Source organism: Amblyomma maculatum, chromosome 1 (assembly GCF_055883805.1).
Source record: "Amblyomma maculatum isolate TAMU_Amacu chromosome 1, ASM5588380v1, whole genome shotgun sequence".
NCBI classification, from domain to species: domain Eukaryota; kingdom Metazoa; phylum Arthropoda; class Arachnida; order Ixodida; family Ixodidae; genus Amblyomma; species Amblyomma maculatum.
In genome coordinates this window covers 376,265,196-376,278,996 of record NC_139344.1, presented here as the reverse complement: position 1 = coordinate 376,278,996, position 13,801 = coordinate 376,265,196, and the positions used below count along the sequence as shown (strand labels likewise).

The 13,801-nt window shown below is 44.7% G+C and overlaps 1 protein-coding gene across 1 annotated transcript; it reads right to left on the bottom strand.

Moving 5' to 3' along the window:
• Window positions 1–5,402: 5,402 nt before the first annotated feature.
• LOC146208303 (kelch-like protein 10) lies at window positions 5,403–7,097 on the bottom strand. The gene has a single exon (XM_084587233.1). It carries the CDS (start codon window positions 7,095–7,097, stop codon window positions 5,403–5,405), a length of 1,695 nt encoding a protein of 564 aa, XP_084443359.1.
• Between the last annotated feature and the right edge of the window lie 6,704 nt (window positions 7,098–13,801).

The window sequence follows — 13,801 nt, the reverse complement described above, 5'->3', positions numbered from 1 at the left end:
TCTTTCAGATTGTGATGTCGTTATAAGTGTTCGATAGTGCCGGTGCTTTCAATGTAGATATGATGTTGTTTTGAGAAACTACGCTTTCGAGTACCGCGAAGTTCTAGTCAATAAGATATGTTAACTGTTATTCGCGAGTAGCCACAGGTAACCTGAAGCTAATGTCTCCAGAATACCGACGGCGCGTTATGGTGATTTGGAGAATCGCTTGTATAGTACACCACTACGTGATTCCATTATTCATGGGCATGATCCCGTTGCTATGGATACAACGCATCGAGCTTTAAGCCAGTTGGGCGTGCTCTGTTCGCGCACAAGATAAACATTCTGCTGACCACTCCATGAAAAGCTTGCGACATACTGTGACCCAGGTTAAAAGGCAACTACCTGGGTTCTCTTGGGGCTGATATATACGTTACACAAAATATAACATCGCAAAATGGAGAGGCGTGCACGACACTGTTGGTGGTTTAGTCGTTCTTTCGATATCACAACCTGTCAAACAAGTTAGGAGAATTTTATATCAACGCGGTTCTCTGTACATAGCGACGTTGTTTAGCGCGTCGCTGCCATTTCTCCTCTGCTATTCGTGATCTATGTTTCGCTTGCCTTGGCTGCAAGCTTCCCTAGGTGCTGCTCCTCGGTCTCTGTACAAGAAGATGCTTTCAGCTAAAGCAAAGAAGCACTGCTTCTTAACCGAGACGCTCTGCGAGCTGCACACTGCGTTCTTGCAATGTGCGATCTCTTGCCCCCAGCTCAATAGGAAAGTTGAAAGGGCAGGAGATGTTGCCAAAAAAGGAAGAAAAAAAAGCTCAGCAGCCTGAGAGCTCACGCGCTGCCAGCACTAGAAAGAAACCAACAACATACGTCGCCCTGGACTCCTGTGCGCGGACTCTAAGAAGGGGAGGTGAAGAGAGACCTTGACGTGTGGCAGAGAGGGTGAGACGCCGTACGCGCTGCAGTTTGAAAAGGGACCGCCCAAGTTGTACCCTTTCTCTTTCCCGTCCCATGTGTACCGGCCCCTGTAACACTAACGCCGTCAAAATCGTCATCTTCATCATCTTCATCATCGTTGTCATCATTGTGGTCGTCGGAGGCGAGCCGCTGCAAAAACGCCCCTGGGACGGTGATGTCGTCACGCCCGACTCAACACTGCTACCCAGACCAATCAGCTGGAGAGCCATCTTATTTTCTCATGACAAGGCTCAATTTTTGCCTTATTCTATTTGAGTGCTCCCAACTAAATTTATGATATGCTGTAGAATCTCGTTTATTTCAGCTCACCTGATTTAAACTTAGAGTAGACGATTCCACTGCATCAGCATGGTGCGTATTGGACCCGGTCGGGCTTCTCCTGTTTCAAGCTCCACATTTTTCGAACAAAATTTTGGTCTTCTCGGACTCTGAATCACCCATGCTCTGCGGTATACAGATGTGATGGCTGCCAGTACAGAGCTGCTCATCTTGAGAATGCAAAAACGGCAATACTGCCAAGGAAAAAAAAAATAGACGTTAGTCAAATCTTTAATTTTATCCATCAGGCATAATACAGACAGCGGAGAATATAACGTTATTTTTAGAACGTCAGCGTGCAACTAAATTCCAGCGTGGATAATTGATAAAGCTGCCTGAATGTTTTTTTCATCTCAACATAAATACGCTATGCGAGCTCAGTGCTCTATTCCGCATTGTTATTTTTTTTTTTTTCACATAAACTACATAACATGCTTGCTATAAATCAAGTTAAACCAGATACGTGGGAATAGTTCAGAATATGTACAGAGATGATAGTCAACATCGGGCGTGACAATATGTCCTCTAAGAACCGGTGTATGCCAAATATGTATACCGAATATCGCATGCTTTGTATTTCGTATAGGGTTTTTACAACCTTGTTATATTTTTTGAAGAAGACAGTTTGCACATTAAACCTGTAATATTCAGGCAGCAAAATGGGTTCTAAAAATATTAACTGGCATTATAAAAAAAAAATGAGCGGCGTGAGTTGGCTCATCAAGAATTTTGAAAACAGTCTTTAGGGCTATCTTACAAATTGTCTAGTGTCTCGTCATTAGCATATATTCTGCACTGTAGACAGATTAAAGAGAGCTAATAAATTTACTTAAATATTGTACTAACTGTACTAAAAATATTAGCAGAGGAATTCTAGAATTCACAAAGCCAATAAAGCTTGACACAGATACCTAGGCTCATACAATTTTTATCCGAAACGACAGAAGCTTGTCCTATCAACCACTGATGTAGTAGCACTTCTATTGATATTTCAGCTTGCTTTGAGTGGGTGATTCGATTTTGTTGTCAATTTTTAGCAGCACGCACATTTTGATTTTGATAAATATGCCGGGAAGTTTATTTGGCATATTACTTTGAATATTTGGTTTTCTTTAACAAGAAGAAACAATGACATTGACTTGTACAGTCTGTGATCCAAACAGACTAATACTCAGGGAATTGTTTTTGTTTAACTGTAGCAATTTAAACTGTACAGTTCTCATAATGCTAAAAGCTTACTGGCAGCCATCCTTACACTTTGTTTTTGCCCACAGCTGGTTTCGACAATTCAGCCTCACACTTCCAACGGATTGAATCATTTATCCATGTCATATAATAGGACGCGATCTGCTCTGTTGCGGGTGGTTAGGAAGGTGGTAGAATGCATGGTTGTTTGGGACGTTGTGGCTAACGTTGGATGAAAATGTTTGACAGCGTTGCCAGTTCTTCGGAAGCGTGTTATTCTTGTAGCCCTTTGCTCGAAGTCACACATTACACACATGTTTATATACAGTCAAACACGGCAAACCATCTATATGTACATGATCGCGTGCCACACTCTTGGGCGTTGTTGTGTGTGTGTGGTGTGTATGAGTATGTGTAGCATGACCTCGTTTACGTATTAATACAAAAATGCAAAAAAAAAAAGCTAGCAGAAAAGTCGAGGCGAGCTGATGGGTGCCCATATTGCATTTGCTTCAGTTCGAGAAATGCTCGTGTCGAGCCTCATTCAAAACGTGTTTTTTTTTTTCTTGTGCAACATGGCAGCAACGTGAAGTGATCACCTCTGAGACAGAAACACAGTCCCACCGAAATAGAAGAGGAATTCAGTATCCTTCGATTAGTCATCATGCATATGTATGCGCGGACAGGCTTGTAATTTCAACTCGGGTAATAATATAAGCTCATAAAATCTCTGTACGCCTCAATTATAATAGGTTCCGAAGCGACGGGTTCTTGCACCGTCAGAGTTATAACGATGTCCATGAATTCGCATTATACGGTTTTGTCTCGTCACGTGCCATGTCATCACGTGCATGATATGTAGGTTTGCTGTCGCAGGAGGGCCAATAGTAAAACTGAGCCAAGAGAAGAAGACGAGCACAGTGCGATTTTCCCTTGACTACAAAATTGTGTTGGTCGCAGAGTTTCTGAGCGCGCCAGTTGCTGTCTTTCGTGGCCGATAGGATTAAAGATATCTGGCTACAAACACTCTGTGTACTTTTAACTGCGACGCAGTATTACTGCTTCCTATATTGCGGCGTATCCAAGATTGCGAATTTCTCGGGACTCGCGAGGAAAATATTTCGCGCTCGTTTTAGTTTTTTTTTTTTAACAGTCGTTTGTTATTTCTCTTGCAGCGTTGTCGTCTGTTACCGCGTTTCTCGGATTAATATTGGACAACTTCGGGATTGCTCAAACCCAGTTGTGGCTCATGCTGTGGCATGCGTCGTCCTTAGTCTGCTATTGCCTAGAGTCACTCGATACGTTTTCAGAACCTATCGAGTGACCCTAATGTTGTCAAGCGTCGTTCCTGGCGTCCTGGGTGCTGATAACGACTGATCGATATAATACGCTTTAGATGCATGTTTATTACTGCTGCTTCGTTTGTTTATGATGTTTACCAGCATGTCTGTTTTGTGTATTCTTGCTGCAAGCAAAAACAAAACGATACGGTTTTAACTTTACGTCCATGCCGCAACCGTCGATCATGGTATGAACGCCGACTGACTACCGGTTCTTTTCTAAGACCGTTGATGTTTTAACGTGTCTATACCTGCGAAATTTTGGCGATTGTTCGCAGCACGACCACGCGCGCGACGGTGGGTTCGATCAAACCTCGCGTGTTCTTGTTTTGTTTTTCTTTTGTGGATGTTTCAACGAGTTTGCGGAAAAAGAAAAGTGGCGTTTTATTGTAGACCAAAAAAAAAAAAAACTGTGTCTCGACGATGCGTGACAAGTGTGTACGTGCTTTAGTTTCTAGTAAAATGGTTTTAAAAATTGAACTATTGCGTCACTTTGTCATTCCTTCACGACGTCGTGGCTGGCGGCGCCCTGGAAGACCATAATACATAGTAATACTGTAAGCATCAGTGGTGGGACCTTTTAGGGCGAAAGCCTTTAAAGGCTGATATTGTTGGCCACAACGCTGTCCCTCACAACACTGGCCACAACGCTTTCACATTTAAAGGGAAATATTTGTGCAAAGTTCGCTGTAGGACATCCCAAGTAGGACATCCAAAAAAAAAAATCCCGTCCCAACAATATACAAACACGTGTTCAACAGTCTCCCGCTTTCTACACAAAATACATTTCACGCCCTATGCACAAATATTTCTAACGTTTTCACAGCAGGCTGCACAGGCCTTCTTTTACGCGTTTCAGTACATTTTTCCACGGCCCAAAAGTGTGTAATGACCGGTATACAGGAACAGGCAAGGTCATTTCTATAAAGACTTTTTTGGTAACATTGGTTAAATATTCACTTGAAAAGCAGATACATAAACACCATATTGCTTGAACAACTTCACAAAAATAACCACGCGTTCCACCAAATACATGACAAGCAGTTGACACAACGAATATTGGCAAAACTCTTGCCAGGCGTAAATGACAAACGGTACGTAGAAAACGATCCTTTACATCTCGTAAGATTACGAAACAGTTAACAGCTTGACGTAAAAATACGGGCACAAAAAAAATCCTGTATCATCTACGCAGCAAAAAAAAAGTTGGTTCGACTTGTTTTCTCATAAGTTGAAGCCCAAATAAATATTGCGAAGTCCCTGCGTATCTTTTGTATATTTGTCCCTGAATAGTGCAAAACCTGCATCACATACCATACTTTGCTGACAAAAGAAAAATGCATGCGGTCGCGGTTTAAAGAAGTTATAAAGATGAAAACAATCGAAAGAGCTGGTAAAATTGCCTACAGTAAAAATGTACGTCGGAATCTCCTACAAAATAACCTCCAAAAGCTAATGCAAGAGGAATGCCAGACCCCTGGGTCTGGCATTCGTGAGGGTGATATCAGAATCAGCCTGCCACAACCCTTACATTCACGCGATACGGGTTTTTTTTTTTTTAATTCGGCATTTAATCTGACTGATTTACAAGACAGTGCAAGTGAACTTTGAGTCCATGTGGTTAGGCCTAGTGATGTAGTCCATGGCGTTGGGCAAGTTCCTAAGCACGCAAGCCGAGTAGAACCAGCGCGGAGGCGCGTAGCCTGGAATCGCATGCCACTTTCGGTCGTCGCCCGAATAGTACTCAAGGCAGCGCTTGTAGTCCTTCTGGTTCGCCTCACCAATGGCGTAGATCTTGTCGTCCAGAACAACGGCAACGACCTTGTCCGTAAAGGTCTTGGTCTTGGGGCCCTTGGACCACTTGCCGCTCTTTGGGTCGTAGACCTCACAGATGCTCGACTTGCGCGACAGGCCACCCACCACGTAGATTTTGTCCCTGTACGCAACTAGCCCATGGAAGAGCCGCTCTGTTTTCATGGGGGCCACGACGGTCCACTTGTCAGTCACGGGATCGTATGCTTCGGCAGACCGCAGCAGCTTCTCTGTGGACATGCCACCAACTATGTAGACGCGTCCGGCGCAAGAGGCAGCACTAGCGCCAAGCCGAGGGTGGTTCATGCGGCCTATAGTTCGCCAAGAGTCCGTGACCGTGTCATACTCTTCGGCCGTGTCCAGGGTTACGATTCCATTGGGAGAGCCACCGATACAGTAAACAAAATGGTCTAGAACGGCTATACCAAAGAATGCCCGCAGCTGCTTCATGGGTGTAATGGACACCCACTGTACGGAGACAGCGTCGAAACAATAACAGAAAGGGCACAACTTGGCGATGTCGGCGCCCATGACATAGATTCTGTGCCCCACAGAGACACACTGCAGGCCGAAAACTAGATCCTGCCTGAAGTCCGTCTGCACAGTGTTCCATTCGTTTGTCTTGTGGTCGTATACTTCCCAGGTGTTGCTCTTATATCCGCGGTGTATGCCACCGTAGACGAACATGATATCAGCTGGCACTCGCTGAACGAATAAGCTGCGGCTTGGATTTAGAAGCCATGCGTCGGAATCAGACTGCTGAATTCTGTAGCAGCGCTTGACGATTGTCTTACATAACAGGTTTTTGGACACGAGCGGGTTTCGCATAACAACCTTTTTCAAATAACTGCCTTTCATCAGGCAGAGTCGAATGTGGGGTAGCAGCTTACCCAGGCACGTTCTGCGGTCTTTAGGACTCGCGTTGATCCAGCACATGGTGGCTTCCCAGACGATCTCCTCCTTTCGTACCTTGAGCTCGTCAGAAGCCAGCAGGCTCTCGAGGTTGTGCAGGCTCAGCTTGCGGAAGTCCCCACTGTCCGAGTACATCTGCTCGAAATTGTCCAGAGCGAAACGAAGCGCCTGCTTGCGCACCAGGTCCAGGTGGAAGAAGAGCGCCATCTCGAGCACCATGACACAGTTCTCCACGTCCACGTTTCGCGACATGAACACGCAGCACTCGTTCAGCAAGTCGTCGACGAGCAGCTGGTCCGAGGCAACAGTGAGGTCTTCGACATTGTCGGCCGTGATCATCACGTCGCCGACGCTGGCGTAGGTCACGATGGCTTGCAACGCCTCCTTGCTCACCCCGGGGATGAGGAAATCGGCGCGACTAGCCTTGGAAAGCGGCCCGTTGAACAGTGCGTCGAAGTACTCACTGCGAGCGCTAAGGTTCTCCTTGAACACGGCAAAGCATCCTCCATCGGAGGTTCGCAGAAGGGCCACTGAGGTCGGAACAACATCGCTCATGACTCGGGAAGTCGCATCCGGCAGTTACTCAGTATTCTCGTGGTATCTTCTTGCCGCTCTATTTACCGCCAAGAGCAGCAGGCTGAAATTCAAACGCTGGAACGAATGTGACCGAGAGATGGACTTGCCTTTGTTGCTAGATAAAAGCGCGGGGCGTTGAGGTCCGGCGGAGCGAGAATTTAGTCGCGGCTGGGGCGTAGACGGAATTTTACTCTTGCTTACCGGGGTCTCGCGATGATCGCGGCAAGTGCCACGGGCGGGCTCAAGGCGAGAAGCACGCGCAAATGTTGGCATTGGCGATAGCAATGAAGGTCGACTTGGGGTGAACTGTCGCAGAGAAAAATATGTGCTGTGCTGGCAGCCACAACAAGAAGCTGCAGGATTTCCTACGTCGATTTTATCGAAGTTGCACTTGCTGTATTCGCCTGCCTCTCTGCGCTGTTACATTCAGAAATGGCATTGCAACTAGCTGAAATTTCAGTTTTTCTGCGCTAATAGCCACTGCATTGCATCCTCGTTGTAATGTAGCTCTGAACTCGTATGAAAATAAAGCAGAATTAGTCTAGAAAAGCCAGAAATATTTTACCAATATTCTGACATTATTTTTCTTCTTTATTTTTCACATGCGTGTGTGAAATTCTTGTTATTGTTACCCTCACAACAGATGATGCATATACACATGAGGTGTTTCAAGCAAAACGGAATATTTAGCTACATATATAGGTGGCTAAAAATAAAATAATCGGAGGAGATGGGAGAACAAAACGAAAAGGCGAAACAAACAATTCGAAAAAAATGATACGTACCCGAGAAGCAACACAGTGGAGAAGTACAATGAAGTATGTATTCAAGTATTAGAAAATTTAGCAGGGCAGTCGATTAAATTTAGGGTAAGAAATTTTCAATGGCGGTACAAACAGATCTGTGAGGGTACTCAAGTACAGAAAGCGCCAAATGACAATAAGAGTAGGCTGCTCAAACTAAGCCTAAGGTGCTACAAAAATTTTCCCAGCAACTGTCTTATTATCGTGGTGAAGAAGCGACAAAAGAGTAAGAATTGGTCTACTGCTTCGGCCAATCGAAAAGAATGCGCAGACGGAAGAACCCGCCAAATGATACCTGTGAAAATATAAATTTAGGGGTGTGAGCAGCCTCGTTAGAGACTATATGTCCTGCTCCATAGCTATTTGATGAGTTAATAATTATCAGATCTCAAAAGAAACGGATGAGACGCTTAATAAGGTGCACCCTCCCAATGCTCCCAATGAATAGTCTCGCGCATTTTTTCCGCAGCGAACACTAAGCTAGTCAGTGGTGCATTCCGGGTAAGCGTCGGTAGTCACTGCTGCGCATGCGCTGTAGCTATGGTAACTAGTGGCTTTGAGCCACAGAACAAAGGAAGAAAAAAAGAAGAAAAGAAGGAGGAGGAGAAGAAGAAGCCGGTCAGATGAGCAAGGAGATTTAGAAGACGCAGAGAAAAAGAAAAAGAAAGGAAGAGAGAAAAAAGGGAAGAAAAAAAAGAAGCCAGTCAAACAATTCTTATAGATGCGCTGTTATAATCTGTTATTGCTGCTTAACAAGCTTGCTCAGTTACATCATCTATCATATATTTATGAATGGATATGTGAGTTTCTGATAAGCATTTTTACTGTACAGACGGAACCCTGTGTTCTAACATCATCATCATCATCAGCCTGACTACACCCACTGCAGGGCGAAGGCCTCTCCCATATTTCTCCACTTCTAACACGTATCAGCAATCAAAGGGTGCGCCATAAGGATCAGTTTTTCCACCGCCGTTTTTAACATTTCAGTAAATGACATCCCCATCCGTCCAAGCATAACAGCTTTTGTTTATGCCGACGATGTAGCTTTTTATGCTTCGGCTCTGGATATTCATGGCCTATACCGCACTCTGTAGGAATATTTGTATGAGACTGAAGTATGGCTGGACTGTATCAATTTATCCCTTATTGTCATTAAATGTGGTGTGCTTGTATTTCCCCGGGATACACATTTGCACATTTCTTTAGCATATAGCTCCAACCAGATTCCGCAGCTAGATTCGGTTAAATATTTAGGTGTCACGTATGACCCAACATTGGATTGGAGACTCCATATAAAAAACAGTGTGGTTAAAGGAGAACGCGCTCTTGAGCGGCTGATACCAATTAGAAATAACAAAGTTTGGAATGCGTCGCGATACTTTTTCTCACGTTTCTCACGTTTTCTCACACACGTTTCTCTACAAAACCTATGCAAAACCAACACCTGAATATGAATATGAATATGAATATGAATATGGTATTCTGGTTGTGCAAACTACAAGCTTCACCATTTACTGTTATTGGAAAGGCGTGCTCTACGTCTCTGTATTGGTCTTCCAAACTTTCTCCCAAACGCTCTGCTTTATATCTGGAAGCCCGTATCCCCTCCCGCTTCCAACTACTCACGGTACAAACTTTCATCAGGTCGCTAGACCCGGCCTCTGAAGTCATTCCTCGCATTTTTGCATCTCAACTGACCTTATTCTTATCTGATCATTGGCCATGCTATAAACAGCCACAAGTTACGGCAACACAGAAACCTTTAGCATCAATCAGTGTAAACCTGAGTTCTTTGCGATAGGTTGATGACACGCAGGCCGCAGTGGACTCCCACTATGACGACATTTTCCCCTCCCATGAGAAACATATGCCTGCAAACATTCTAAACCATCTTCTTTCTGGCCACTCTGAAAAATATCCCCATCAGCGAAGAGAAAGCTGACGTCGGCATATTTTCACAGGGTTTGACACGGAGTTATCCTGTTCGCATCTCAGATTATATTCCTATATTCCTTACGGAATTTTTAGCTCTTGGATTAGCTCTGCACAAAATTCCATGACATGTATCCCAAGTAACCTTTCTTGTCGATGGTTAATCTGTGTAAATCTCGCTTGAAGCCTCACAAAATAATTTTTGAGTCGATTCCTGCGTTTTTCTGTTCCGTGTACTTTGAAAGAAATGCGTTTTGTCTGAGTCCCTGGTCATGCAAGTGTTCATTCAAATGAGGAGGCTGATTACTTAGCGAAATCGGCCCTTAATGCGCCTGTAGTATGTTTCGTCCCTAATTTCAAGCGATTCCACCATATATCAGCCAGGCTTCGGGTTCCTTCCTTAATTCCGGGCTTGAATTTATATCTATGCAGATGTGGGTGGACACCAGCAAATCTATATGCATCAAGCGGAGAAGTGGAATCCATAGAACATTTTTTCCTCTCTTGCCGGCGGTTCACACTTCAGAGAAGGACATACCTTGAGATCGTCCTCTCTACATTAGGACTCCCCTTGCAACTACCCGTTTTATGGTCGTTTGGTGCGAGTACCAAGGAATTTTCATGAGACACTATTTGTGGAATTATACATGACTACATTATAACAAATAGTAGATAAACCTGTTAACCCTTCTCGAAATTCTAATATGCTCTTTTTTTTTCATCAAAATCATTATGATTGTTATTATTTTATAACCACAATCCTTATAGCTGCATTGTAAAAATTATTTACGTTGTCGCTTTGCCGGGGTGGCGCAGTGGTAAAACGCCCGACTACTGTGCCGGAGTACCCGGGTTCGAACCCGACCTCGGCGGCTGCGCTTCGATGGAGGCGAAACGAAGAGGCGTCCGTGTGCTGTGCGATGTCAGCGCACGTTAAAGATCCCCAGGTGGTCGAAATTACTCCTTAGCCCTGCACTACGGCTCCTCTTTCTCTCCTTTCACTTTCACTCCCATCTTCTTCCCTTCCCTTACGGCGCGGTTGCGGTGTCCACAGAAAAACAAGTAAGACAGTTACCGCGCCTTTCTCTTCCTATAAATAAATCAGTTTTTTTTTTTTTGTGCAACCACAAGAGTGACAGATATTGCGCTTTTCCTTATACACCATCATACTAATAATTACTGGTTCACAGGAAGGCGAAGGCGCGGTATCTGTCAAACTTGTTCCAGTGGACACCTGAACCGCGCCTAAGAGAAGGGAGGAAGGTGAGAGTGAAAGTGGAAAGAAGAGCAGTAGTGGAGCGCTGCGGAGTAATTTCGACCAACTGGGGATCTTTAACGGACGCTGACATTGGAGGTGGTGGTAACAACTTTTATTGCCACGAAATGAAAGGAATTATTTCGGGCTGGGGCGAGTCTAGGGTGGCCTCCAGTCGGGAGCGACCTCTTGAGCTCGCGTGACGAGGGCCAGTTGCGTAGTTTTTCTTGGGCTCGCCAACAGCTTGTCCCATTCCTCCGCTGAGGAAGCTGGCAAGAGTGTCTTCGGAGGGGGATTGCTGTATATGGTCTTGAGTGGCCTGCGTCCCGTCACCGCAGTGCCGGCATGCAGGGTTGAATTCTCCGTTTGTAATTAACGATAGTCGGTAGGGGCTAAGAATGGCCTTTGTAGACGTCTGAGTGTCGTGGCTTGCGCCCGGTCGAGGTCGGGGTGAGGGGCGGGGTACGTGCATCTTAGCTCGCGATAAAAGTTTGTTACCTCCGCGTATGTGCGCGGTGCCTCGACAGGCGCGTCCGTTCCCGATAGATCTCCCGTCTCCCGGTTGGTTAAGCCTCGGGCTAGACGGTCGACCCCTTCGTTTCCGGAGTTACCCGCGTGAGCCGGAACCCATACGAGATTGATGTTGTGATTGAGAGATCGGTTGCGCAGAATTCGCGCCGCGAGTGCGCTTACAGAATTTTTGGCGAAATTTTGAACGGCGCTTTTTGAGTCGCTTAGAATAGTTTTGGTGCGGGGATCCGCGATGGCCAGTGCGATAGCTACTTGCTCTGCCTCGCATATGGAGCTAGCATGAAATTTTATGGCGTTAATGAAGGTTGACTTTGGAGTGGCCATACATGCCACGTATGCTCCGTTTTTGATGTTGTGTTGTGTTGTGTTTTATGGCGCATAAGCAACTCAGGCTATCATGCGCCAAGCACAAGGTATATTATGTTTGAGAAGGAATAAAGTGTTAAGATATCATAGCTTGTTCAGGAAAGATGTTTCTTCTAAGAAACTAAAAACACATGAAATGTCTACAATTGCATTCTCTCCTAGGAGAAGTGATGGATGGAATGGTATCTGTTCGGTGTAAAATTGAGTGAAATGCTTGTTCCGTAGCTTTTCGAGTTTTTTACATGAAATTAAAATGTGGTTTATCGTCAGTCCATGTCCACAGTCTTCACATATGGGTTCATCTTCTTTTTTGAGAATGAAACTATGAGTAAGATGCGTGTGTCCTATTCGAAGGCGACATAATATTACCTCCATGAAGCGTTTCTGGTGACTGCATGACTTCCATTCTTCGACAACTGGTTTCACGACGTGTAGTTTGTTGTTTATTTCATTTTTTCATGAGGCTTGCCATTTTTCCCTGAGCTTTTTTCGTATGAATTTCAAAACATCTTTGCGTGGTACATTTACTTTTTCTATTTTTGCTTTTCGGGCAGCTGCTGCACATTCGTCAGCTGTCTCGTTACCTACGATTCCGACATGGCTAGGTACCCAGCAGAATTTAATTTTGTAACCTCGTGTTTCGGCTGATGTTATACAATGTATTATTTTTCCCACTAAAGGTTCTGTTGCTGTAATGCTGTGATTAAGCTGAGGGAGTCAGTGTAGATTATACTCTTTTCAATATTGCATTTTATTATTTTTTCCACAGCTATGGATATGGCATAACTTTCTGCAGTGAACACTGATGCACAATTGGGCAACCTAACTGTTTTCTGGCGATTGTTTTCTACGACACCACTACCAACATATGAGGTCGTTTTAGAACCATCGGTATAAAATGTATTGTGGTCTTTGTGTTGAGCTGCATCCACATACACTGCTTGTGGATCGTCCTCGTACTGTTTCTCGAGGGTCTGTGCCCTTGTCTTCCTGTGGGCATCATGTCTACCTGGTAGCATGTTTTTGGCTATTGGTTTAACAACTAGTCTACTAGTTATGTCAGCCGATAAATGGGATGTTGCGCACACCTCCTCAGTGGGGTGTATATGGAGCTTGTCGAGAATTACGCGTCCCGCAAGGCTGCGTGACAAGCGGGTCACTTGTGCTGTCTTATGGGCTTCACCCAGTCGGAAAAAAACTACAGAACATTTTCTGTTGTTACGACAGAATTTCTGTGCGGTTCTTGACGGGGAACCTGTTGTGACAACAGAACGTTCTGTAGTAACATCATAAACTTCTGTAGTTACAACAAAAAAGTACTACTGAACTACAGACAGTAAAAATATACTACAGGAAAACTACAGAACTGCAGAAAAGTACTACAAAACTACAGAAAAATCTGACGTTTACGACAGAACTACCGAATATTGTGTCGTATTTTTGACACCGTTCTGTAGTTTTTTTCGACTGGGCAATTAGTTCAGATAGTGTGTTAAAAATTCCTAACTGCAGTAGTCGATCTGAGTTAGCGTATACTGGTAAGCTAATGGCCGCTTTGTATGTTGTTCTAATTATGCTATTAAGTGCTTGTTCGTCCTTACGACGCAGATGATAGTACGGGCAAGCGTACATGATTCTGCTTATCATAAAGGCTTGAATGATCCTGCACAGGTCGGCTTCTCTGATACCCCTGCGACGTGAGGCAATGCGTCTCACCAGCCCACCTATCTGGTGCGCCGTGACGCGTATCTGGCGTATAGCTTCTGTGTTCTGCGTATTATTCTGAATCAACA

Excerpts from the sequence above, each read along its gene's own strand:
- LOC146208303 (XM_084587233.1), bottom strand. The coding sequence starts at position 7,097 with ATGAGCGATGTTGTTCCGACCTCAGTGGCCCTTCTGCGAACCTCCGAT.